This window comes from Haliotis rufescens, unplaced genomic scaffold, assembly GCF_023055435.1.
Source record: "Haliotis rufescens isolate VD_foot unplaced genomic scaffold, xgHalRufe1.0.p SCAF_16, whole genome shotgun sequence".
Classification (NCBI taxonomy): Eukaryota; Metazoa; Mollusca; class Gastropoda; order Lepetellida; family Haliotidae; genus Haliotis; species Haliotis rufescens.
Window position 1 is genome coordinate 23758139 of NW_025963846.1, and position 26811 is coordinate 23784949.

The window sequence follows — 26811 nt, forward strand, 5'->3', positions numbered from 1 at the left end:
ACATTTGACCTCCGGTTTACGCCAGGAGGGGCTCTGTCCTTCACATTTGTCTTGTTTACTTTGATAAAAAACCCTTTGGAAAACAAATAAAAATAATGTTATTGACTAATATGGGTAGATTTACACAACATCTTAAAACCAAATTGCTTTCATAAATAAGACAGAGGTTAAATATCGTCATATTATAACAGACTATTTTTATTTTATTATTTTTATTATTTTTATTACTGCTTAATTCAAATTTATTTAACAAGGGCACACTATTTACAAAACTATTGCGTTTCAGAGATCTGTACCTGTGGGTTTATCCTGCATTGACTTTGGTATGGATAAAATAAGTTCATGAATCAAATCTTTGAACATCTTCCCGAGGCAAGAGAGTTAACTGACTTTAAAAGGGAACTGGACTTTTATAGTCAGTTAACTCACTTGCCTCGGGAAGATGATCTTTGAAAGGCATTTAGAAGTGATACACATCTGATGGAGGAGTAAGCGTATACTCCGAAATGTTGTGTTCCTCATAATAAAGAAGTTGACATCCATAAATTCTCTTCCTTGTGAGTTCATGAAGATATTGTATGTGACCGTTTATTGGACGCAGGGTAATAGATCCCCGTGCAACTATGGTAAAATATATGGGCTCATTTGCTACTATAACTTGGTTGACTGCGTGTGATCTTACCCCAGCGACCTGGGTCGTTGCTCATGATATCAGTCACGGGATTGACTGGGGTAATCTCGATTATTAAAGATTGCAATCATATAGCGAGTGCGGCGTTACAAACAAACCAAAGATGCCATCAAACTCATCTTGCAGAATGATGAGGTGGCACGAGTGGCCCAGTCGTCTAAGGCGCCGCGATTCGCAGTGCAGAGTTGCGTCCCTTGGGCACGCCAGAAACCTATGATTGAGGGTTCGAATCCCGGTTCGCCCCGATTATATTTCTAGGTCTGTCAGCACAATACCCATGCTCGTGGGTTTCACCGAAGTGGTAAACATCTGAGATCTGCATCACTTCGTGATATAACTGGACGTGATATAACTGGAATACTGTTAAAAGCGGCGTTAAACCAAACTCACTCACTCACTCAGAATGATGATCAGGTTCTAGTTATCTCTCGCAAACAAGTGTAATTTGATCAGCGACCGCCTCCCTGGGCTCGTTGATAGAGCGTCTTCCCGGAAAACTAAAGGTCCGTGGTTCTATTCCTGGTCGCGTCATATGCATACCAAAAGACGTGAAAAGATGGTACTTAATGTTACCCTGCCTGGGGTTCGGCATGCGGGTTATAAAACAAGAACTGGTGGCTCAGGGGAAGTTTATGTGTGGTATCAATGTTCTACTGCAGCAAGGTATCTCAGTGGGCTAGCGCTATAAAACAGTCGTAAGTGCGGACTAGGGCAAGAAGCCACACGTGGATGCACGTCGCGATGTTAGTGCAATACTCTTCAGCGCGACGTGAAATCTCTTTCCCCTTACCTAAATTGATTAGAGTTGTGTCATTTTTTAATCGAAACTACGGGGCAATTGCACAGGTCCAGAATAATTCCCACGCTCCACAAAGCGATCGTAGAGCAACGACTGTCGTTAAGCGAAATGCTAAAGTATGGAAAGTGCGATCACCTAAGCGCTACAATCGCTTTGTTGAACTGGCATTGTATTGGGGGTTATGATAAATCCACTTAAAACTTTAAAAAATATTTGTTGATCTTTTACTTTAGAAAACATTGTCGACATCGGGTGCTATAAAATGCTTCGAATTGCATTTCTAATTAGAACTTTTTTTTTACAATGGATCAAAGTAATTTTAAATTTTTAAAGTAGTTAATTTTGAGATGCATGGGATTTGTTCTACTGGTGGAGGTAGGTGTATAAGTAATGTGGAGAAGTTCTCATACTCGGTGACTTCGGCTTCGAGAACAACTCGTGTAATTTCGGGACAAACTGAACGCCTTCTTGTACGTTTCATAACAGCTGGAGGGGGGTGGGGTGGGGGGGTGGGGGGTGGGGGGTGGGGGGGGGGCATGGGGTGGGGGGGGGGGGGGGGGGGGGGGGCACGGGTGGCCCAGTCGTCTAAGGCGCCGCGATTCGCTGTGCAGAGTTGCGTCCCTTGGGCACGCCAGAAACCTATGATTGTGGGTTCGAATCCCGGTTCGCCCCGATTATGTTTCTAGGTTTGTCAGCACCATACCCGTGCTCGTGGGTTTCACCGAAGTGGTAAACGTCTGAGACCTGCATCACTTCGGGCTTTCCTCCCATATTAAGCTGACACGCCGTGATATAACTGGAATACTTTTAAAAACGGCGTTAAACCCAACTCACTCACTCACTCACTCATAACAGCTGGGAGTGGTGACAAATGAGTTAGGTACATCATTTCAAGCTGCTCTGCAAAACATGGATCACATGTAGAAATAAACCCCTGGGTACCGAGGATGGGCTGCGTCCAGAAACACAGTGCCGGCGCATGGTTCAATTAAACTGCTACAAGCCGTTACAGTTTTCAACCAATGGTATGCGATCATTCCTTCAGTGTTTACAGAGTTGGGATAGTCCCCCTGTGTGTCACTGCGTTTAAGATTACCAGACAAATATGCTTTATATTTCCTGGGTGAGGGAGAATTACCTGAATCGATCGGGATATTTTGCGTTAACAATTAACTTAGATCATTGATAGCATTTTCAACAAAACAAATAAATCTTTATGTCACATTTGGGGATTATTGATGGATGTGATTATGGAACAATAATTGTAGCCAGCAAATTGTTAAAGGATAAATTGTTTTCTCATTAATTGGAACATTGATACAATGGCAATGAATAACTATAAGCTGACAATGATGATGTTTTTTCCTCAATGAATAATCCAAAATAAAGGAGTAACTGAAATGTGTAATTAAAAGTTTTAAATGAAAATAAGAGGGGAAAAGACATTTTATGACCGACATTCTTAAAACCCAACTGAACGCCATCTTCCATTATCAAGGGTATTTTACCTCAGTGTTGCTATGATAGGTCCCTTAGGCATGTCGGAATCGTGGGGTCGTGGGTTCGAATCCCACTTCGCTCTGACTATGTTTCTTGGTTTGACAGCACAATGCCAGTGTTGGTGGTCAAACATCTAAGACCTGCATCATTTCGGGCTTTCCTCACACCCCAAGATGACACCCCTCCATGTAACTGAAATTACTGTTCAAAGCGGCGTTAAACAAAACTCACAAACCCCTGTCAAAAAAACGTAACTACGGCCTTGGAAACATATTCTTGGCGAACCGGGATTCGAACCCACAATCATAGGTTTCTGGCATGCCCAAGGGACGCAATACTGCACCGCGAATCGCTGCGCCTTAGACTACTGGCCCGGTTGGTTGGTTTGTTGTTTAACGCCGCACTCAGCAATATTCCAGACGGCAGTCTGTAAATAATCGAGTCTGGACAAGACGATCCAGTGATCGATATCATGAGCATCGATCCACGCAATTTGGATCGATGACATGCATCAACCAAGTCAGCGAGCTTGACAACCAGATCCCGTTAGTCGCCTCTTACAACAAGCATAGTCGCCTTTACGGCAAGCATGGGTTGCTGAAGACCTATTCTAGCCCGGATCTGTTCAATGAGGGAAAGGTCTTGCTCATTGCTGGCCATGTAATTGTTGTCATGTGTTGTTGGAGGTGTGAAGTGACTATTCGTGCAGGGTGACAACGGGCGTTGTCATTCTGAAAGACAAAACGTCGACCCTCATGCCCTGCGAACTGGACAACGAAGGGTGTCAGTGTGTTATTGTGTGCCGTGACCCTTCCTTGTACAATATGGAATTGGGTTTGGGCATTTATAGTGATGCCAACCGACACCATAACCGCTCCACAGTCAAATCTGTCTTGAGGTCACGGGTTGACATTGCTTGACGTTCATGTCGACGTCGCCAGACACGACCACGTCTACGAAGGAAGTGCAACGTGAATCGGGACTCAAGAAAAAACGACACGTGACCAACGACGAATACAGCATCGACGTTGTGTACACCATGGACGTCTGTTGACAATATGACGATTGTTAGGAGCGGCACAACAGTTGGAGAGGTCGAACTTGGAGATGAGCTGCCTGTAGACGATTTCAAATTGTCGGACCCGGGCCTCGTACTCCAGTAGCCTGATGAAAGTTTGCAGCGATTTGATTCGTCGTTTGAGCTTGATTTCGTTGAGTCTGGTTTCGGATCAATCGACTAAGTACTCTTGTTGATCTGGGACGCCCTTAACGGCGTCGATCGTCAACAGTATGGGTTTGTTGGTACCTGTTCCTATGTCTGTTAATCTGACTGTGAAACATTGAACGTATTGGCCACTACGCGCCGACTTCAACCGCCTCCGTGGGCTAGTGGTAGAGCGTCCGCCCGGAGAGCGGAAGGTCCGGGGTTCGATCCCCGGCCACGTCATACCAAAAGACGTTAAAAGATGGTACTTGTTGTTACCCGGTCTGGCGCTCGGCATTAAGGGGCTAAAACAAGGACTGGTCGGCTCGGAGTCAGTATACTGTTTCTGAGTGAGGTATTCATGTTAAACTGCGGCATGGTATCTCAGTGAGCTAGCACTATAAATCGGCATGAGTCCGGACTAGTACAAGCAGCCACACACACACACGTGCATGCACGTCGCTATATAAGTGCAATAATCTTGGACGCGACGTTAAACCCCATTTCACCTCACCACCTTCCACGCCGACTTCCAGCATGCCAATAGTCCGTAGACGCTCCGCGCGTTGCAGACGCAGCATCGCTAGTTCATACACACACAATGAATGACATCAAGTAAATCACGACTGCATGATCAGTAGAGTCAATATGATTGACAGAAATAATGATCCACAGATTAATCTACCGTATTTGAAAGTTTCAAAATCAGGAATGACACCCTGCGCACGCGTGTGGCGCTACTGCGCGTGGCACGTGCAAACTATGGGATGTGTTTTGGCGTCATGTTTTACAAACATAAACGTTCTTGCATAGGGTGTTTATCGTCAACACTCATCTTTGTTCTGCTCATGTCACATCCCCTACTTTTGTTGAAAAGTATAATTGTTCTAAATCTTGGCGCTTATATAGCGACGTGCATGTGTGGAGGAATGGCATAGAGGAATTATTAATAAACTGAAAACTCATGGTATCCAAGGCGAACTATTAAAATGGTTTGAAAGTTATTTTGAAAATAGAGTAAAACGGGTAGCAGTTAACGGGTACAAATCTGACAAGAAAGCTGTACTAGCTGGAGTACCCCAGGGCTCAGTCCTTGGACCACTTCTTTTTCTGATAAACATTAACGATATTGTATGTGATATTGACAGCAACATTCGTCTCTTTGCAGATGACACTTCATTATATGTTATCATAGAAGATCCATCAGTTGCTGCTACCTGTCTTAACAATGATCTAGATACAATTTCACAATGGGCCCGTAAGTGGCAGGTTACATTTAACCCAAATAAGGCCGAAACCATCCAATACTCACGTAAAGCTAAACCGTCTCTAAAGCCGAACCTACTTATGGACGGAACAATCATAAAAGAAGTCCAAAGTCATAAACATTTAGGAGTGACACTCCAAAGCGACTGTACATGGACTGATCACATTAATGATATTGTACAAAAAGTTCGCCCTATGATCAGTTGTCTGAGGAGTTTTAAATACCGGTTATCACGTAAAACCTTGGATACTATGTATAAGTCATCTTGCCAACATTTGACTATTGTTCGCATATTTGGGATAACTGTACGTCTGAGCAATCGCGTATATTAGAAAGTTTACATCTTGATGCCCTGAGAACTATATGTGGTGCCGTTCGTGGCACAAATCATTAGAAGCTTTATAATGAAACTAAATCTCAATCCTTGCAAGATAGAAGATACTGCCAAAAATTAACTTTTTTCTTTAAAATGTATAACAACCAATTCCAGAACTATCTTTGTGATTTGATCCCAAACTTTGTCTCCGAAACTACAAACTATAATTTAAGAAACAGTTCTGAAATACAAGGAATTTATAGCCGTACTTCTTCTTACGCCAAATCCTTTTTACCAGACACAATACACTTATGGAATGCTCTACCGAAGTCCAAAGAGTCAAGTAGTCTGTCAGAATTTAAAAACCTAATTACGAAAACCGAAAATAAGACTTATTTTGACATTAGCTATGGCACTCGATTCTGTTAAATCGTTCACTGCCGCCTCAGACTCGGCTGTAGCGACCTAAACGCCGATAAGTATTATAACAGACATTTAATTGACAGTCCGTGTTGCTCCTGTGGATATCAGAGTGAAAACGCCTTACGTTATTTCTTTACTTGCTGTAACTTTACTCAGATAAGACTTAATATGCACTTTTACACTACCGGTTATAACCTGGATACTATTATGAACGGAAACAATGAACTTGCTTACTCTGAAAACCAGAAATTAGTTGAATCCGTCCACGATTTCATCATCAAGACAAAACGTTTCAGCTCTTCATAAATTAATAATTAAATAAACCGGACAATAACCTCATGATTGACTTTTGTTACAAACGACTTGTTAGACACACACAAGCTCTAACTCTCTATTTATGTTCACTTTGTATTTGTATTTGATGTAATATGTACAAACATATTATTTAAATAATGTCTATATCGATGAGGTCACATCCTTCATTTCAATATAAAATATATGTTGTATGGGAGCGGTGTTAACATAAGCTGTAAAGCTTGTTCACCAATCCCAACTCATTTCAAGGAATAAAAATATGTTTAAACCACGTGCATGTGTGTGTATGTGTGCGCACGTGCGTGCGCGTGTGTATGTGTGGCTGCTTGTACTAGTCCCGACTAATGCCGATATATAGTGCTAGCCCACTGAGATACTATGCCGCAGTTTAACATGAATACCCCACTCGCATACTGACTCCGAACCGACCAGTTCTTGTTTGAGCCCCTTAGTGCCGAGTGCCAGACAGGGTAACAACAAATACCATCTTTTAATGTCTTTTAACCCCACCGGCCGCGTCATACCAAAAGAAGTTAAAGATGGTACTTGTTGTAACCCTGTCTGGCGCTCGGCATTAAAGGGCTAAAACAAGAACTGGTCGGCTCGGAGTCAGTATACTGTGTCTGAGTGGGGTATCCATGTTAAACTGCGGCATGGTATCTCAGCGTGCTAGCACTATAAATCGGCATCAGTCCGGACTAGTACAAGCAGCCACACACACACGTGCATGCACGTCGCTATATAAATGCAATAATCTTGGACGCGACGTTAAACCCAATTTCACCTCACCACCTCACCTTTTAACCCCAGACCTTCCGCTCTCCTGGCGGACCCTCTTCCACTAGACCACGTTGTCGGTCTCCCTGTATTGGACAAGTGTCCATCGTTGTCCTAGTTGTAATATGTCATGACTCATCAAGTGTTCAAATCTCCGGTACTACTGTGTTACTTCCCACACCAAATATCTGGTTATGTGTTTCAGTAAATCATTACTAGGTTTAATCCAATTGCGCTTCAATAATTTGTATTCATGTAAACACAAATGGTGCTAACATCCCATGCAAGGACAGAATGTGCCATTAGAAGTCGTTCCTGTAGCAAAGTGGTCTAGCGCATGCGTGACAGAGCCTATTATTTTGAATACGGGAAACAACGATTGACGGGTTTCCTGAAGGAACGAATGTAGCTTACATAGCGGGTCCGGAAACGATGGCTTGCAACGTTGCCTGCAGGTGAATACTGGGTCCTTCCTCAGGGTCACGTTACGCACATGATAGTCGGCTGGTCCGGGCTCTATGGGAGCTGAAAAAAGACGGGTTTTTTTTCTCATGGTAGCATACGTGAAATAATGGCTGTTTTTGTTACATACAATTTATCTTCAATCACAGTCTAAGGTGCGGTGCTATGCAGTTTGAGATTGCTCTGGAACTGTCATCACCGAGCATGTTTGTTTATTACATTGTTCGGGAACAGTCATCAGCGGGCATATGTGTTTATCCCATTGTTCAGGAACAGTCACCACCGAGCATGTTTGTTTATTACATTGTTCGGGAACAGTCATCAGCGGGCATATGTGTTTATCCCATTGTTCAGGAACAGTCATCACCGAGCATGTTTGTTTATTACATTGTTCGGGAACAGTCATCAGCGGGCATATGTGTTTATCCCATTGTTCGAGAAGTCATCACCGGGTATATGTGTTTATCACACTGTACAGGAACAGTCATCAACGGGTATATGTGTTTATCACATTGTTCGGGAACAGTCATCACCGGGTATATGTGTTTATCACATTGTTCGGGAACAGTCATCAATGGGTATATGTGTTTATCACATTGTACAGGAACAATCATCACCGGGTATATGTGTTTATCACATTGTTCGGGAACAGTCATCAACGGGTATATGTGTTTATCACATTGTTCAGGGACAGTCATCAGCGAGCATGTTTGTTTATTACATTGCTCGGGATCAGTCATCACCAGGCATATGTGTTTATCACATTGTTCAGGAACAGTCATCACCGGGTATATGTGTTTATCACATTGTTCAGGAACAATCATCAGCGAGAATGTGTGTTTATCACATTGTTCGGGAACAGTCATCACCGGGTATTTGTGTTTATCACATTGTTCAGGAACAGTCATCACCGGGAATATGTGTTTATCACATTGTTCAGGAACAGTCATCACCGGATATATGTGTTTATCACATTGTTCAGGAACAGTCATCACCGAGCATGTTTGTTTATTACATTGCTCGGGAACAGTCATCACCGGGTATATGTGTTTATCACATTGTTCAGGAACAGTCATCACCGGGTATATGTGTTTATCACATTGTTCAGGAACAGTCATCAGCGAGAATGTGTGTTTATCACATTGTTCGGGAACAGTCATCACCGGGTATATGTGTTTATCACATTGTTCAGGAACAGTCATCACCTAGCATATGTGTTTATCACATTGTTCAGGAACAGTCATCACCTAGCATATGTGTTTATCACACTGTTCAGGAACAGTCATCACCGGGCATATGTGTTTATCACATTGTTCAGGAACAGTCATCACCGGGTGTATGTGTTTATCACATTGTTCAGGAACAGTCATCACCGGGCATATGTGCACTTCACGTTTCTTATTTAACGATCTTGATGATTTCGTGTTGGAAATACTGCAGAAATGTGAGGTATTGGAAATACTGCAGAAATGTGAGGTGTTGGAAATACTGCAGAAATGTGAGGTGTTTTGGTTGTCTACAGACGTAGATCATCTGGGCTAGAGTCAGTGATCTTTGAAGTAATCTTTTCCACACTGTGTCACATGTGCCATGTGTATCGACTGTGTTAGTAGTGCCATTCTGAAAGTTACTACCTGCTTTCTGATAACAGTGGGATAGATTTGAATCAAATCGTCATTATCCGATAAATTTGAAAACAATTGGCCCATAAGAGACCATCTGTCGCATAATTGACATATTTGTAGTGAGCCGCGAGGACTAATCGTTTCACACATGATACATATCAGACTGAATGTGACAGTTGTTTGGGTGAAGGTCATCTGCAAAGTTCAACATAAACTTCACGTTCCTTGGTATAATTTGAGCTGCGTCGACGATAATAACTGGGCATGTTGATTTTAACGCCGCTTTGAACCTTATTTCAGTGATGTAGTTGTTTAAGCGTGTATTTGGTAAATATGTGACGTCAACGGCAGAGAATATCCACCGAAAACGATTCCATTGGGCAAAATTGGCAAAATGAAAAAACGGATCACGGAAAATCAGTGATGGCATCAGGAGTTTGAGGCATGCGTGCGTGCGTGCGTGATAGCGTACGTGTGGAACTTAAATCCTTGACCGACCGCCTCTGTGGTCTAATGGTAGATCCCCAGCCGCGTCATACCAAAAGACGTTAAAAGATGGTACTTGTTGTTACCCTGTCTGGCGCTCGGCATTAAGGGGCTTAAACAAGGACTGGTCGGCTCGGAGTCAGTATACTGTGTCTGAGTGGGGTATTCATGTTAAACTGCGGCATGGTATCTCAGTGTGCTAGCACTATAAATCGGCATCAGTCCGGTCTAGTACAAGCAGCCACACACACACACATACACGTGCATGCACGTCGCTATATAAGTGCAATAATCTTGGACGCGACGTTAAACCCAATTTCACTTCACTTAAATCCTTGACCGGAGTGTTGTGTCTATGACCTCACACCATTGACATCTGTTTATCGATCATGGTGATGTTTACCTCTTCAAGACCAAATTCGGTCATGTGAACTTTTGACTGAATTGATCTTATTGGTTTTGGCAGTCATCTTTATGAGAGATCGATAAATAATATTTGCGTAACAGGTATCTGTGTTTGTTATTTATCCGAAAATGTGAAAACGTGACAGACAGCGGATATTTGTCAAGACACTATAGCTTTAACCAACCCTGTCATTCCTTCTCATAAACAAGATGGTACTTGTTGTTACCCTGTCTGGCGCTCGGCATTAAGGGGCTAAAACAAGGACCGGTCGGCTCGGAGTCAGTATACTCTGTCTGAGTGGGGTATTCATGTTAAACTGCGGCATGGTATCTCAGTTAGCTAGCACTATAAATCGGGATCAGTCCGGACTAATACAAGCAGCCACACAAACATATACACGAACATGCACGTCGCTATATAAGTGCAATAATCTTGGACGCGACGTTTAACCCAATTTCACCTCACCTCACCTTCTCATAAACACACATCCTTAAATCAAAACCACCTTTTCCCTGCAATCACACGCATGCACGCACGCGCGTTCTTAACAATAATCGTCCAGAAAGCTAGGTTTACGGTTTAACGAGGTTTCACTGTATAAAGGTTACCGGAAATGATGGCCGTCAGATTATGGAACAATGCAGTTATATGGAAAGAGATAGTGATGGTTAGGGTCGCCCTGGCTAAGCCCCATCTGACTGTGTGAGATCCGCCTCCCCCGAAATCGTACCCCAGATGCCAGACTTACCATTAACGTCAAACCAGCGGTAGGACATTGTCGCGGCCTTGAAAAAGGGGTCAAACGACGTCTTCAGCGTGTAGGCGTTGGCTGCGGGTCCGGCCTTCTCGATACCTAGATGTGAAGAAAAACAGAAGGATTTTCGACGCTTTAAGCAACAATCCAGCACTATTACCATCACCTGTACAAGGTTTACAAAGTTGTACATTTGGATTTAAATGTGTGTGAATGCATGTAAATTTAGACACAGACTGAAGGTATGTATATTCAGACATACATTTATGTAAATATATATTTTGCATGTAAATGTCACATTTACAACAATAAATCAGGCTACACTATTGCTATATTTATCAAGCTTTGTAAAAGCATGATTTTACACATAATGTAAAGTTAGTGAGTTGTGTGTAACGCCGCCCTTTTATATAAAAACAGTATTCCAGTTATATCACGCCGCCTTTTAAACAGTATTCCAGTTTTATCACGGCGGGGCGGTCGGGTAGCCTAGTGGTTAAAGCGTTCGCTCGTCACGCCGAAGACCCGAGTTCGATTCCCGTCATGGGTACAATGTGTGAAGCCCATTTCTGGTGTCCCCCGCCATGATATTGCTGGAATATTGCTGGAATATTGCTAAAAGCGGCGTAAAATCGTACTCACTCACTCACTATATCCGGGCGTGTCAGCTTAATGTGGGAGGAAAGTCCGAAGTGATGCGGGTCTCAGACATTTACCACTTCGGAGAAACCCACGAGCACGGGCATGGTGCTGACAAACCTAGAAACATAATCAGGGCGAACCGGAATTCGAACCTGCAATCTGGCGTGCCCAAGGGACACACAACACTGTACAGCGAATTGCGGCGACTTAGACGACTTGGCCACCCGTGCCCCCACATAATGTAACGGTACACATTTCTTCCAATGTACCACAGCAAGAAAGATATATTTGACCTTTGCAACCATCTTCAGCATTAAACCAGGTGTCTCCAGCGTGACGAACCAATGCGTCAACTCACCTTCTAGTGAAACGTTAAGGCATTCGTGCAACGCTGGAACAATGCTATACCTCATTACAGTAAACTACGGTTATAACGAACTAAAAGGACCATTAATTTTAGTTCGTTATAACCGTAGTTCGTTATATGCACATATACAGCCTACATACAGCAAATGAACGGGACCCAAAAACAATTCGTAATATCCGTCAGTTCGGTATAAGCATGTTCGTTATAAACGTAGTTTACTGTATATCAGTATTGCACTTATTATCCCTGGTATAAAATCAGAGTGGTTTTCATTGCACCGAAAAATAATCATGCAGTTTATTTTTTCTTCTCCACATTTTGGAGAGTTTTAATAAAGGCGTGTCAGTCTATCAGCTGGCTTACTTTTTGGGTGTTCCTTCCTCCTGCCGGCGATGGAGATTGCCACAGTTTTGCCGATGGTACTGCCGACGTCGTATGTATTTGGTGCCGGGTCCTTCTTTTTCTTGCCTGAAAATATTAATTTACTGTTTAATTAATAAAAGCGACAAAACTCGTTCTATATTCATAAGGGGGGCACGGGTGGCCCAGTTGTCTAAGGCGCCGCGATTCGCTGTGCAGAGTTGCGTCCCTTGGGCACGCTAGAAACTTATGATTGTGGGTTCGAATCCCGGTTCGCCCCGATTATGTTTCTAGATTTGTCAGCACCATGCCCGTGCTCGTGGGTTTCACCGAAGTGGTAAACGTCTGAGACCTGCATCACTTCGGGCTTTCCTCCCATATTAAGCTGACACGCCGTGATATGACTGGAATACTGTTAAAAGCGGCGTTAAACCCAACTCACTCACTCACTCACTATATTCCTAAGAAATCTCTGACAAAAGCAGAGTCGATTAAAGTATTCCGACTACATCATGAGCATGTGTTTATGAATCACTATCACAGTTTTAAAGTGATGATAACAGGTGTTGGCGAAAGGATGAGCGTATCCATCCTCGGCATCCAGGGTAATATTTTCCGATGAGGTCTAGTAGCTCGAAGTGAAAGTGCAAATGATACTTTATTTTAGAGGATTGGTGGGGCGCATTCACTACAATTGGTATTGAAGCCGTGTTATTAAAGACCAAAGTTATAATTTTACAGATAGCTTCAATTTACGTGGATATTTAAATTTTGGACAGCAATGTGGTAAGAGCAGACTAAACTAAATATCTTGCAGTTAACCTTGCTGATTGTGTGACATGTGCGGACAGATTGGGTCGTTGTTCATGCTATCAACCATTGGTTTGTCATGACAGGTACGTCCATTTACGGCTGCAGTGATATAACTGGAATTTTGCCCACAGTATTTATACAACAATTAGGACATGCGTATTTCTATATGTTTCTGTCAATTGTAATTGCGTTCCTATATATTTCCTTTACTTAATACATCTGTATCAATTAAACGCAGATTGTAATCCCTTTTGGGCTTTTAGCAATTCTTTTGATTGTATTTGTCAGTAAAATAGTTGGAATAAATCAATAGATGATGATTGCCTTCTTGTTTATCTACGTAGAACTAAACCTACATTCAATCGGCAACTCTGCGTCCTTTTTGTCTTCTACAATACTTATATGAGCTCATTCGTAATCGCTATGGTTAATTCTGAGCTGTATAAAAATATCTCCATTGTTGAGACCAATTTCCTAACAAAAATATTTGATGTTGGTTCGCATCCGAGGTAACGAGTGATAATGCTGCAAACCTTTCAGTGTTTACATGCATTTTCTAATTTTATTTTGTAACATAAAAAAACACGCAGTTGACAAACTCTGCCTCTTATACGCCCACACAATAATTAAGATTCACAAGGTACCCATGGATCGTTTTGCTGAACGTGTAACTTAATCCCAGAATGCGATTTATATATAGCCTCCATTAAATACGTGCGGTAATCGAATGATTCACCTTTGGACTGATAAGAGAGATTAAAAATCAACCCAACACAATGACTTTCCAGCCTGCATTTTCAGAATCTATTGCCCTAACCACTCACCCATATTCTGCAACAGGATTGAAGCAGGCTGTTATCTCATTCCGAATTTGTCGCTATTTTGTAAGCACTTAAGGTCGTCTCTGAGCGTATCAGGTATTGATTAATTTTTGTTATTTCCCAATTCTTGTGTTTTAGCATGCATTGGAAATGTTGAAGATGACATGGTTGCGTGTTTGTCGTTATCTGTTTAAGCCGCGCCAGCACGAACAATTTATCAGCAATTAAAATGATCAGTATTGCTGGAGTCCTGCAGAAACATGGACGATGTGCCAGTCGCGGTCGCTGAGGTGGGTGCAACGTCTTTGGTTTTCTCAGTGATCACACGAGGCGAGGCAGTATCCGTGAAGAGCTACACAGTTTTTTAACGTAATCACAACCTACACACAAGTACACACTGTATCAGGTACTTACAACCGTAACCTTTGACTGATTGCTTGGGGATTCTACGATACGAATAGTGTTTGATATTTCTACTGAATACTTTTGATGACATAAGGTTGAAAATATAGTTGAAAGCAGTTATATAGGGCTCCAAGATATACTACTTATTGGATCTGACCCGTGAAGATCTGGGGTAGAATAGGTCTTCAGCAACCCATGCTTGACGTAAAAGGCGACTATGCTTGTCATAAGAGGCGACTAACGGGATCGGTTGGTCAGACTCGCTGACTTGGTTGATGCATGTCATCGATCCCGATGGCGTGGATCGATGCTCATGATATCAATCACTTGATTGTCTGGTCCAGACTCGATTATTTACAGACCGCCGTTATATAGCTGGAATATTGCTGAGTGTGGCGTAAAACAACGTTAACAAACCAACCAGCCAACTAAATATGTTTCGGTTCCAGAAAACACATGCTTAAGTATTTAATGCTTTAACCAGAAACTTTGATGGTTCTAGCTACTTTGTAAGGAACGCTAGTGGTTCTTCACGTTTGGATCATGTCACTTAAGAATTCGGAAAACACGTTATTACTACATCAGAATCTTAAACCAGAGAGTCAGATGGTTCTAGTTCAGTAAATAACAAAGTTAAAAGGAAATTCGGGTTTGTATCATGCCCCTTCCGGTTTCGAATAACACTTTTTGTTTGTTTGTTGTTCAACGCCGTGCTCAACAACTTTCCAGCTATATGACGGCGGTCTGTAACCAGACAATCTAGTGATTGATTTCATCAGCATCAATCCACGCCATTGGAATACGATGACATGCATCAGCCAAGTCAGAGAGCCTGACTACCCGATTCCGTTAGTCGCCTCTTACGACAAGCATAGTCGCCTGTTACGGCAAGTACGGTTGCTGAAGACCTATTCTATCCCGGATCTTCACGGGTCACTTTCTTACTGCATTTGAGCTTTATACTAGAAAGGCCCATGGTTCTAGCTCCAAAATATCTGCAGACGCCGAGTTGGCAGTAAACATACTTTGCAAATCCTGCAATCGACCGAAATCTGCATGGAAGTTTACGAATTTCGGATTTCGATTTCGTAACGCGATTTTGAAATGACTTTCCATAGACTCGTCAGGCAAGAGTGGAAACTGGACTTTTATAGTCGGTTTACTCCCTTGCCTCGGGAAGATGATTTCAGAACACATTCTTCTCACATTAAAATTGGGCAGTCGGGTGGTCTAGTGGTTGCAGCGTTCGCTCGTCACGCTGAAGACCCGGGTTCGATTTCCGACATGGGTACAATGTGTGAAGCCTATTTCTGGTGTCCCCTGTCGTGATATTGCTGGAATATTGCTAAAAGCGGCGAAAAACCATACTCACTCACATTAAAATCATGACTAGAAAGTCACATACGAGTAGTTCCTGCACAGTTTGTGATAAAGTAACTGGTTGTTCCGGTTTGGACTTTTCACTTCCGGTTTGGACTTTTCACTTCCGGTTTCGGAGGACACACTCTTACTTCAAAACTGAATTATAATGGATCATCAATGTTAAAGTAATGGGTATGGCTTGGAGTGTGTCAATTGCCCATAAAAATGGCTTACTTAAAAACTAAAACACATTTAATTTAAACAAATTACTTTCACTGTAAATTAATTTTAACTGTACAGCATTTTGGTACTTTCGCCGCCAAGCGCCTTTACTTTTGACGTGCAGAAGAAAACTAAAAAGATGCAACTTGCGATGTTGATACATAATTCCTAATTTCAATGTTGTCTATGTAGAGCTTTGAAATGATTTATTTAGTAACTTTTATAAAAAGAAATCGACCAGGAGGAGACAAAATAGATATCGGGAAACGGCGGTAGCGTTTTAATATATGTAGTATGGAGAAAATATATGGAATTATTTCAAGTGACAGATTCAGAGGGATAGGGATTTGAAGACATGTACCCAATACAAATAAATACGCTATGTGAAAAGCGTGAATCCAATATGGTTGCCAAGCCACGTTACAAATGACCTAAGTCAAAGATAAAATGTCAAGCATTTAATCTGCAGAAACATGTGAAGTTTGACATTCCCTAATAATAGGCGGCAATAGGATAGCAGAAATCCAAAAATGAAGGTCAAGGTCACGGGGATCTCAGCCCATTAGTGACCATCCCGTGCAATTCCGGGACAAACCGAAGGCTTGTAGGTTACGGAAGGATGCGAATGGTGATTACTGGATCTTAGCCCTTTTAAGTTGTCCGGCAGAATACAGAGTCCTGTCTTCCGAGCACAAAAGTATGTTTTCCTTGCCTCTACGGCCGAAGCGACTCGTATTTTTTTACCCGGATCTGGGGTATCGGAATGTTCTGAAAGGTCTGTCCGTCGTCCGTTTTGGGACTTGTCCAGCTAAACCTTTCCTTGCCATTATGTCCTCAGCCGGTTTGTGTACAAAGCTGAAACTTTGCATGAATCAACCAAACGATAGTGTCTATAAATGCTGTGAAAGTCAACTCCATCCACGGTCAGGTTTGCTTTCTATGGCAACCAGACAAATGGAATCAAACAAATACAATAGGTTTTTGAGGAAACATCTGAGTATTTTTGCCAAAAGTTGAGCAGTATATAATCACAAGGCTGATCGATGCCGAGTGACGGGTCGCTGTGCATATCTGGGTGACTAGACACTATGATAGTAGGTTCGAATCCCAGGTTCTCCTTGGTCTTTCATGGTTTGTCAGCACCATACCCGTGCTCGTAGATTTCACCAAAGTGGTAAGCGTCCTCCCCCAGCAAGCTGACACACCGTGGTCTCGTTCACTGATCACATCTATAGTGCCAAGCTATGATATAAGTGTCACCGACCATCTCTATATTCTAACCGTTGACATCCGTGTTTCCGGTCATCTTCACATTCTGAACCATAGACATCTGTTTGACCTTATTCTAAACCATTGACCGGCGTGTAAGCGATCATCTCTGTCACAAGACCATTGACACGCCTTTGACCAATCTGGTCTTTGATCTAAACCATTGACGCGTTTGACCAATCAAGTCTTTTATCGAAACCATTGACACACGTTAGAGCCCTATTTCATTCTACATCCGATTGACCCGTGAATCTTACAATTTAAACTCTTGACATCAATATGATCGATCACTTTAAAAATAATTGACATTCATGTGACCGGCCACCGTTATATTCAAAACCATTAATATCCGTGTGACCTATGATTTCTATACCCTTAACCACAGACAATCGTACCGGTCAACTATATATGCTAAACCAATCACTTATTTAATGGGGCGGTCGGGTAGCCTAGTGGTTAAAGCGTTCGCTCGTCACGCCGAAGACCCGGGTTCGATTCCCGACATGGGTACAATGTGTGAAGCCCATTTCTGGTGTCCCCCGCTGTGATATTGCTGGAATATTGCTAAACGCGGCGTAAAACCATACTCACTCACTTAAACCATAGTATCCATATCTTAAATCACTTATATCTATGTGACTGTTCGCCTCTGTTTGAAGCACCGATAGTCTGCCGCATAATTAATAATTATATACATGATTCCAACAAAAGAAGCATGATACTGATAATGGACATGTTTTCAAAAACTCAATACCCTTTTTCCCGATGACAGAGATGTTAAATCAAGACAATATCCAACCATTTAGTACACATTTTCAGAAATTATTACCCGTAACCACACTCACCCATTTTCTACAACAGGATCATATAACGCTGTTACCTCTTTCACAAATTTGTTGCCATTTTGTATGCACTTGCATTGTCATTGCGCATATCAGGTATTGATTAATTCACACGGTTTTTTCCCAATTCTGGTTATTTTAGCTTGCACAGGAAGTGTTATAGGCGACATGCTTGCGTGTTTGTAGTTGTTTATCTGTTGATGCCGCGCCAGGCACGCACCTTTAATCAGCAATTAAAATCGTCAGTTTTGCTCGAGTCCTGTGCTGATGTGCCAATCTCGGTCGCTAAGGTGGGTTCAACGTCTTTAGTCTCTTAGTGAACACTACTTAAGGCGGAACAGTATGCGCATATAGCGTCTACATGATCACAACCTGTTACAGACTTTATCCGTTAGTTAGAGCCCTGCAACTGGGGATGTCTCATCGCCAGAAGAGAGGTAGGTGAATTTTGTTAGAGTATTTAGAAATGTCATTGGAGGTCGACTTTGAAGCACAGCCATGTTACATTTGTGCTTCAGTGAAGCTGTCTGTTTTAACGTTGCATCTGGGGATAAGGAAGTTAAAGAAGATCAGAGAAACTTTTGTTTTAGTTTGTTGTTTAACGCCGCTCTCAGCAATATTCCAGCTACATGACGGCGGTCTGTAAATAATCGAGTCTGGACCAGACAATCTAGTGATTGACACCATGAGCATCGATCCACACCATTGGGATACGATGACATGCTTCAACCAAGTCAGCGAGCCTGACCACCCGATCCCGTTAGTCGCCTCTTACGACAAGCATAGTCGTCGTTTAAGACAAGCATGGGTTGCTGAAGACCTATTCTACCCCGGATCTTCACGGGTCGTTAGACTCATTCATACTTATTGAACCGTCATTTCATATTCTGGGTGGGAATGGTGGGGGTGCTGGAATTTTATAGTGGTACAGCTGCAATTACTTTTGTATTTAATACTATGCGCCTGTGTTCGAAAAAGACATCGGCCCGTAGGCCCGGGGCCGACAGATTTGTTATCGGACTGATAGTTATATATTTCAGCAGGCCCTTACTGCCTGCAGTTTTTTTAAGTACATTTAACTACGGTTATAACGAACTACGGTTATAACGAACTCAAGGGACTACTCATTTTAGTTCGTTATAACCGTAGTTCGTTATAAGCACATATACAGCATAACTACAGCAAGTCGTCGGGACCAAAAAAGTTCGTTATATCCGTCAGCTCGTTATAAGCGTGTTCGTTATAACCGTGGTTTGCTGTAATTACTTTTTGAGCATTATTTAAGTTAGGTGATGAACATAACTTTCATATTTATAAACAGTACGATTATACCTTTCAAATGACGTATAGTCGCAAAGGTGTTTTACAAGCTGGTAATTTCCTGACACGTGTAGGCTTCATCTATCACCGCCGAGTCTTTGGGAACTCGGTGTGATAGCAGTAAAAGCGTCTGGTTGACTGGTTGTGTCTTGTATTTTATATTGCAAGAATATGTCTCCCTGCTTCAGCTAAAATGTTTGGGCCTTCAGTTTTTCCACTGGGCCTACAGTTTTTTTAAATGTGCTGGGCATCTTTAGACTCTCAGTTTACTCTGCTGAGTTTCAAACACTGCTATGAGCCTAATTATGTGTGTAAAAGAACATCTATAAACGATGTGTGTTTTTTGTGGCAGGCAATGCTTTTAAAGGTCTGAAACATTTTTTTAAAGCTTTTTACGGGACAGTTTATTGACAAAAAACCCCAGCAAACACCCACCCCTATTCCCCGAATATCAAATACTTGCTGGGGCGGTGGGGTAGCCTTGAGGTTAAAGCGTTCGCTCGTCACGCCAAAGACCCGGGTTCGATTCCCGACATGGGTACAATGTGTGAAGCCCACAAGAAGCTGGTGTCCCCCGCCGTGATATTGCTGGAAATTGCTAAAAGCAGCGTAAAACCATACTCACTCACTCAAATGCTTGGTCCCTAAGATAAGCATTTGTATTCTTTGGAAGCCAGTGTTGACTTGTTTATTACAAAATATAAGGTTTAATTCAAAGCATAGTTGGAATCTTGAAGAAGAATTGGGTTTTTTTGTGTGAAAAAAGACGGACTTAACGTATTCGACATCCCCGGAGGGCAATGTAGGCTTAAAGTGAAAACAAACGACCCGTTGATCGCAACATGAGACACGGTTGCGAATGTGGGGCGTTTAAGTTTTGAGTAGTAATGCATTACAAACGGATCCACGATCGCGAACCTTTCGTGTTTCCGCCGCGATCGAGAGGACTTTTGTTTTGCCCACGAGTGTAATGGCTGTCACTCACGCCTGGTTGTCTCGTCCGAGTTGTTCAACCGCCTGGCCAGTGAGTAGGATGGGCCCCTGTTGGAATCAGGAATATCGTAGTCACCGGGACCAGGACCTACAACACAAAATTGACAAAATCAAGCATGAAATACTCATATCCACCGCCAATATGACATGTCTGGTTATATGCAAGGCATCAGTCCTCTGGAAACGAGCACGTCCGTGATTTTCAGTCTAAGTCAAAGTTGTTGCCATGGAAACTCGAAAAAAATATTTTTTTCAAAATCCCAAACTATCAAAAGGCACTAGTTCACCACTAGACCTATCTATGTGCCAAGTTTGGTGAAGAAATATTGTACGTTTTTCAAGATCTGCTCCGTAAAGGAGGACTACCGCCATATTCAGTCTAAGTCAAAGTCGTTGCCATGGAAACTCGAAAAAATATTTTTTTCAAAAATCCCAAACTATCAAAAGGCACCAGTTCACCACTAGACCTAGCTATGTGCCAAGTTTGGTTAAGATATCTCTCGTGTTTTTTTAGTTCTGCTCCGGAAACGAAAAGTGACGGACGGAAGGAAGGACGGACGGCCAGCACCCATTCCTATATCCCCCCTTCCACTTCGTGGCGGGGGATAATAAATGTTCGAAATTATACAGAAAAAATACATTTGGAACAGGTTTTACAAAAAAAATGTGGACAAGGGAGAGGGAAGACGTCGTGACAGGAAACACGGATTTAGATTTTAGCCAATATCATGTCAAAGCAGGCTGTTAATCAATAAATCAACATGATTAAATAATCAGTAAAATCATAAGAAAACATGCCAAATGTTTAACATGAGGGAGCTATTCGGAATGATTATACCATGGGATGGCCGCGGACAGACCCTTCCCAAATTCACCACTCATAGGTGATGGCGTTCTGGCAGTCTAAGGCGTCAAACTTTGCGATGCAGAGTAGTGTCCCTTAGCTGGCAGTATCTGTGTTGGTTCGAATCCAATTCATCTACCTGTGTTCGGTACATGACACCGTGTTTCGGTAATTTGGGATTTCCGCGTTCATCGAGCTGACTATAGTCTCTGTTACAGATCCCAGGGCATAAATTTAATTAAACATTTGGGGCGGTCGGGTAGCCTAGTGGTTAAAGCGTACGCTCGTCACGCCGAAGACCCGGGTTCGATTCCCGACATGGGTACAATTGTGATGCCCATTTCTGGTTTTCCCCCGCCGTGATATTGCTGGAATATTGCTAAAAGCGGCGTAAAACCATACTCACTCACCTCCCTAATAAAACATTTATCCATTATATTGCCATCCCCCTTCTCAGCTCGGGCAGTATATACTCATCTCCTCAGATAAAATTAACATACGTGGGGGGTCTTTTATACTTTAAGTTTATTCCGAGGAAAATATGTTAGTCAACGAATTGACACGGTGGTTTAACTGAAATATAGACCGTCTCCGTGGTCTAGTGGATAGAGCGTAAGCCCAGAGAGCGGAAGGTCGGTGGTTCGATCTCCGGCCGCGTCATACCAAAAGACGTTAAAAGATGTTACTTGTTGTTACCCTGCCTGCGCTCGGCTTAAATGGATAAAGTAAGGACTGGTCGGCACGGAGTCAGTATACTGTGTCTGAGTGGGGTATTCTGTTAAACTGCGGCATGGTATCTCAATGGGCCAGCACTGCAAAGGTCTAGTTACACGCATCCACACGTGTACACACATAGATAAAATAACCTTGAACGCGACGTTAAACATATTTCACTTCACGCACCTTAACTGCAGTACTGTTGACAGCAGCGCTAAACTCATTCACACAACCCCTTGCCACAAACTTATCTACAGCAGCCGCCGTACAGCGTTAATACACGGCAGTCGTATTAACTACGTAGATACACCCTGATCAGCTAAAACAGACATAAATTCACGCAGATAGCAGAAGCTACTGCGGATTTGTATAAATAAATGATTTTTTACCATCTCCATGGCGTCAGGATTACTGACCCCCTATCACATTAACCAAGTTCGTTTTAGTTTATGCAACAGCGCTTGTGTGTAATTGGGAAATGGGAAAGGAGATGTTGTGACATCGATGTGATATCGCCTAGTGATGGATACACGAGTACCGTTATGCACATGTTGCTAATAGGTCCGACTGAAGAGATACATCATGCGCCGAGGCGTTGATCAACAAATGGCAGAAATAATCGTGTCGGCTTCATTATAGATGGGATGGGAGCTGTGGGGTCATGGAAACTGTATTACTCTACTTGTTGACAAATTACAGATTGCCGCAGGCACTATTCCAGATGTAGAACCGAGGGCCTAAAAGAATAGGCGCAGTCATCTCTGATACCATTCGCGACCAACTCGTGTTATTCCGGGACAAGCCTTCTTGCGGGTTACGGAAAGGGGCGAGTGGTGACGAATGGGCTGATACAATTAGACGGGTTGCTCAGGCGCCGAAGACAATGACTCGATATCCACTAGTGGCGGACATGATAACCTTTGTAGGCCAGTCGGTCACATCTGATTTTTTGTCAGCAGCTCTGTTAAAATAATTTTGAATTCGGTCTTAGAATCTTAACACCATAAATACAGTCAGTGAGTGAGCTGGAGAGTGAGTATGGTTTGACGCCGCTTTTAGCGATATTTCTGCAATATCACGGCTGGGGACACCAGAAATGAGCTTCACACATTATATTCATGAGAAATCGAACCCTGATTTTCGGCGTGACGAGCGAACGCTTTAACCACTTGGCTACCCCATGAAGACAGAACGTTGTTAGAAAAAAGTAGGGGCAGTAGCTCACCTGATTATGGTAATACATTCACTACAACTGCTTCACAAGAGCGTGTTTGCTGGGCATGTGTTATCGATTATTCAGAGTCTTTATTCATTCAAATATGATAAATATGATAAATTTGGATTATGTTTTGAAATGTCTATGACGCAGTTAGTGAGTTGGGTTTAACGCCGCTTTTAACAGTATTCCAGTTATATCACGGCGTGTCAGCTTAATGTGGGAGGAAAGCCTGAAGTGATGCAGGTCTCAGACGTTTACCACTTCGGTGAAACCCACGAGCACAGGTATAATGCTGACAAACCTAGAAACATAATCGGGGTGAACCGGGATTCGAACCCACAATCATAGGTTTCTGGTGTGCCCAAGGGACGCAACTCAGCACAGCAAATTGCGGCGCCTTAGATGACTGGGCCACCCGTGCCCCCTCTATGACGCAGTAATGTTGATACACAGAACACACGTACAGCAACAAGATGCCTCCTCTTTCAGGATATTTAAGACATGACGAGTGTATTACAATCATATCAGTTTCCTCTAGCTTATAAATGTGCATCCTAATGGGAAAATAAGTCTAAATAACGTAAAGAATATGAAAATAACGTCAAATTAAGAACAAGACCAAAGTGAGCTAAAGTTCAGATATTAATTATCCATAATCACAACTTATCCAAAAACATATTTGAACACATTTAGGTGTCATCATAGATAGACGTAATCGAGCTTAATTCATGTTGGGAGGTTGGGTAGCCTTGTGGTTAAAGCCTTCGCACGTCACGACGAAGGCCTGTGTTCGATTCCAAGAAGGTTACAATGTGTGAAGCCAATTTCTGGTGTCCTGGTATTGCTGGAATAAAAGCGGCGTAAAACCATACTCACTCACTCACTCACTCACTCCACAGAGATGCTGTACGCAGACATCCATGGCAAAACAACGTACAAACACGTGGTGACAGATCATGATTCTTGACGGGTCCAACATGAAGCTGAAATGATATCACTCACAAGGGCGAATCCGGCATTTTTGAAAGGGAAGTCCAAAACATCAAAATACTCCCCCAGATAATTTACTGCCTGACCCCCTGGATCCGGCTATGCTGGATGGGGCCACAAAACAAACCTGGCTTGTCTTGAAAAAAGACTGGACGTCTGCTTCCGAACGACTTTTTGGGTCCTCTTCCCCAATAGCCTGAGTTTGGCCGGAAGTCGGGGCCAGGCGTCTCAAACCCTGAAGGTCAAGGTCGAAAAAAGTTAATGTAATTTTTTTGGATGAACGAGCAAATTTAGCACATTAAATTACGTAGAAAAATATTCCTGTATCAACAGTTATTACATGTTATGGGAATTCGTTAATACCCATGGGATATGAACATTGATATTTTGTGTCCACAGATTCCATTGCTATACTGGTTGGTTTGTTGTTTAACGCCGCACTCAGCAATATTCCAGCTATATGACGGCGGTCTGTAAATAATCGAGTCTGGACCAGACAATCCAGTGATTAATATCATGAGCATCGATCCACGCAATCGGGATCGATGACATTCATCAACCAAGTCAGCGAGCCTGACCACCCGATCCCGTTAGTCGCCTTTTACGACAAGCTTAGTCACCTTTTACGGCAAGCATGGGTTGCTGAAGACCTTTTCTACCCCGGAATCTTCACGGGTCCATTGTTATACTGAACGCGACGTGGTAAACAGGGACATTCAAATTAGTCATAGTTATCACTGTACGTAGAGACATCTAACGGGATCAGGTGGTCAGGCTCGCTGACTTGGTTGAAGCATGTCATCGTATCCCAACTGCGTGGATCGATGCTCATGGTTTCAATCATTGGATTGTCTGGTCCAGATTATTTGGAGGCCGCCCTCATAAATCTGGAATATTGCTGAGAGTGGCGTCAAACAACAAACAAATAGACAAACAAACAAAACGTAGCTTACCGTGCGTGTCTACGGGCTGCACGAGGTCGTCGGGGGGCCCGGACACGACGTCGATGCAGGTGTGTTTGGACGCCATGCTAAAGCAGGGCCCGCAACTCCCCATGGGGTTCATCGTGTCATACATGGCGGGCCCTATGTCTGACGCACCTGGATCCGATATAGAATACAAACAAACCTTTAGCCAAATCACAATCGAATAGAATATGTAGGCCAACGTCAAAGTCCATATTGTTCTTGAGTGACCTAACCTCTCAAGTAGTCTGGAAACAAATAGGTCACCAGCACTCCATCCTTTTCGCAAAAGCCGTTTTAAGGGATCAGGTTGTCAGTTTCGAAGCGTGGTTGGTCATTATATCAACCACTGGTTTGTCTGGGCTAGACTCATCATTAACTACGTTTTTTAACGCCGCACTCAGCAATATCCCAGCTATATGGCGGCGGTCTGTAAATAATCGAGACTGGACCAGACAATCCAGTGATTGACATCATGAGCATCGATCCACGCAATTGGGATACGATGACATACATCAACCAAGTCAGCGAGTCTGACCACTTGATCCCGTTAGTCGCCTCTTATGGCAAGCATAGTCGCCTTTTACGGCAAGCGTGGATTGCTGAAGACCTATTCTACCCCGGACCTTGACGGGTTACTCCAGAATGACCTACATGTAAGCCTGACATTTACCGTGGATGGAACCCTCCAGCTGTTAGACGTGTGCCCCCACCTGTCAAACTTCAACTAAATGAGATTCTCGTTTCCGTTAATTTGGGTCTCACTTCCGGTTTTTGATTTTCATTAACAGATTTATTTCATCTTTTAACGTAACGGTGGAAAATCAAAGCAAATCTTGAAGTATCTGGTTTACCGAATGAATAAAGCTGTCATACCGCTTACTTGGGAGTAGACCAACATTCACGTACGAAGTAGCTAGCCATAAATTGAAGTGGTCTGCAAGCGCCCACCGCCCAATTGAGGAACGGAACACGTCATTAACGTCAACATCGATCAACGACGTCGGTGTGCGATGGCTCAGTATGTCAGCCAGGTCATCGTTTCCAAAACGACGTTCCAATACTTGTACTTATAAATTAACAACATAAGCGGCTCTTTGATTGGTTTGTATGATTGCAGAGCTATAGATAAGCTTTTGGTTATTTTGGACCGCCTCCGTGGTCTAGTGGTAGAGCGTCCGCCCGGAGAGCGGAAGGTCCGGGGTTCGATCCCCGGCCGCGTCATACCAAAAGACGTTAAAAGATGGTAGTTGTTGTTACCCTGTCTGGCGCTCGGCATTAAAGGGCTAAAACAAGGGCTGGTCGGCTCGGAGTCAGTATACTGTGTCTGAGTAGGGTATCCATGTTAAACTGCAGCATGATATCTCAGTGTGCTGGCACTATAAATCGGCATGCACCCTATATAAGCGCAATAGTCTTGGACGCGACGTTAAACCCAATTTCACCTCACCTTTTGTTATTTTAAGGTATTTTACCCTGGGGTTTAATTTTGATAGGGTATCCACAAGTTTTAAAGGGTATTCAAATTGTATTTACCCACCTGTTTCTTGACATTTGGGTATTTTAACTTAAATCTTGTTTCGTAACAATCCCTGTAAACCATTTAAAACTATGTGAATAGTAGTATACCCGTCT

General features: G+C 42.9%; 2 protein-coding genes across 3 annotated transcripts in view; one reads left to right on the forward strand and one right to left on the reverse strand.

Annotated features, from left to right (window-relative positions):
- LOC124133829 overlaps nucleotides 1-26811 on the reverse strand; it is a 74825-nt gene that overhangs the window by 42983 nt on the left and 5031 nt on the right. Inside the window, exons 5-10 of the mRNA XM_046498367.2 lie at nucleotides 25165-25311; nucleotides 24339-24446; nucleotides 20434-20529; nucleotides 12398-12502; nucleotides 11020-11124; nucleotides 7707-7817 (exon numbers count right to left, since the gene is read on the reverse strand). Of these exons, the coding sequence (XP_046354323.1) occupies nucleotides 7707-7817; nucleotides 11020-11124; nucleotides 12398-12502; nucleotides 20434-20529; nucleotides 24339-24446; nucleotides 25165-25311 (672 nt within the window). The remainder of the gene's footprint in view (nucleotides 1-7706; nucleotides 7818-11019; nucleotides 11125-12397; nucleotides 12503-20433; nucleotides 20530-24338; nucleotides 24447-25164; nucleotides 25312-26811) is intronic.
- LOC124133830 (orexin receptor type 2-like) overlaps nucleotides 1-26811 on the forward strand; it is a 156599-nt gene that overhangs the window by 21712 nt on the left and 108076 nt on the right. The window lies entirely within an intron of this gene.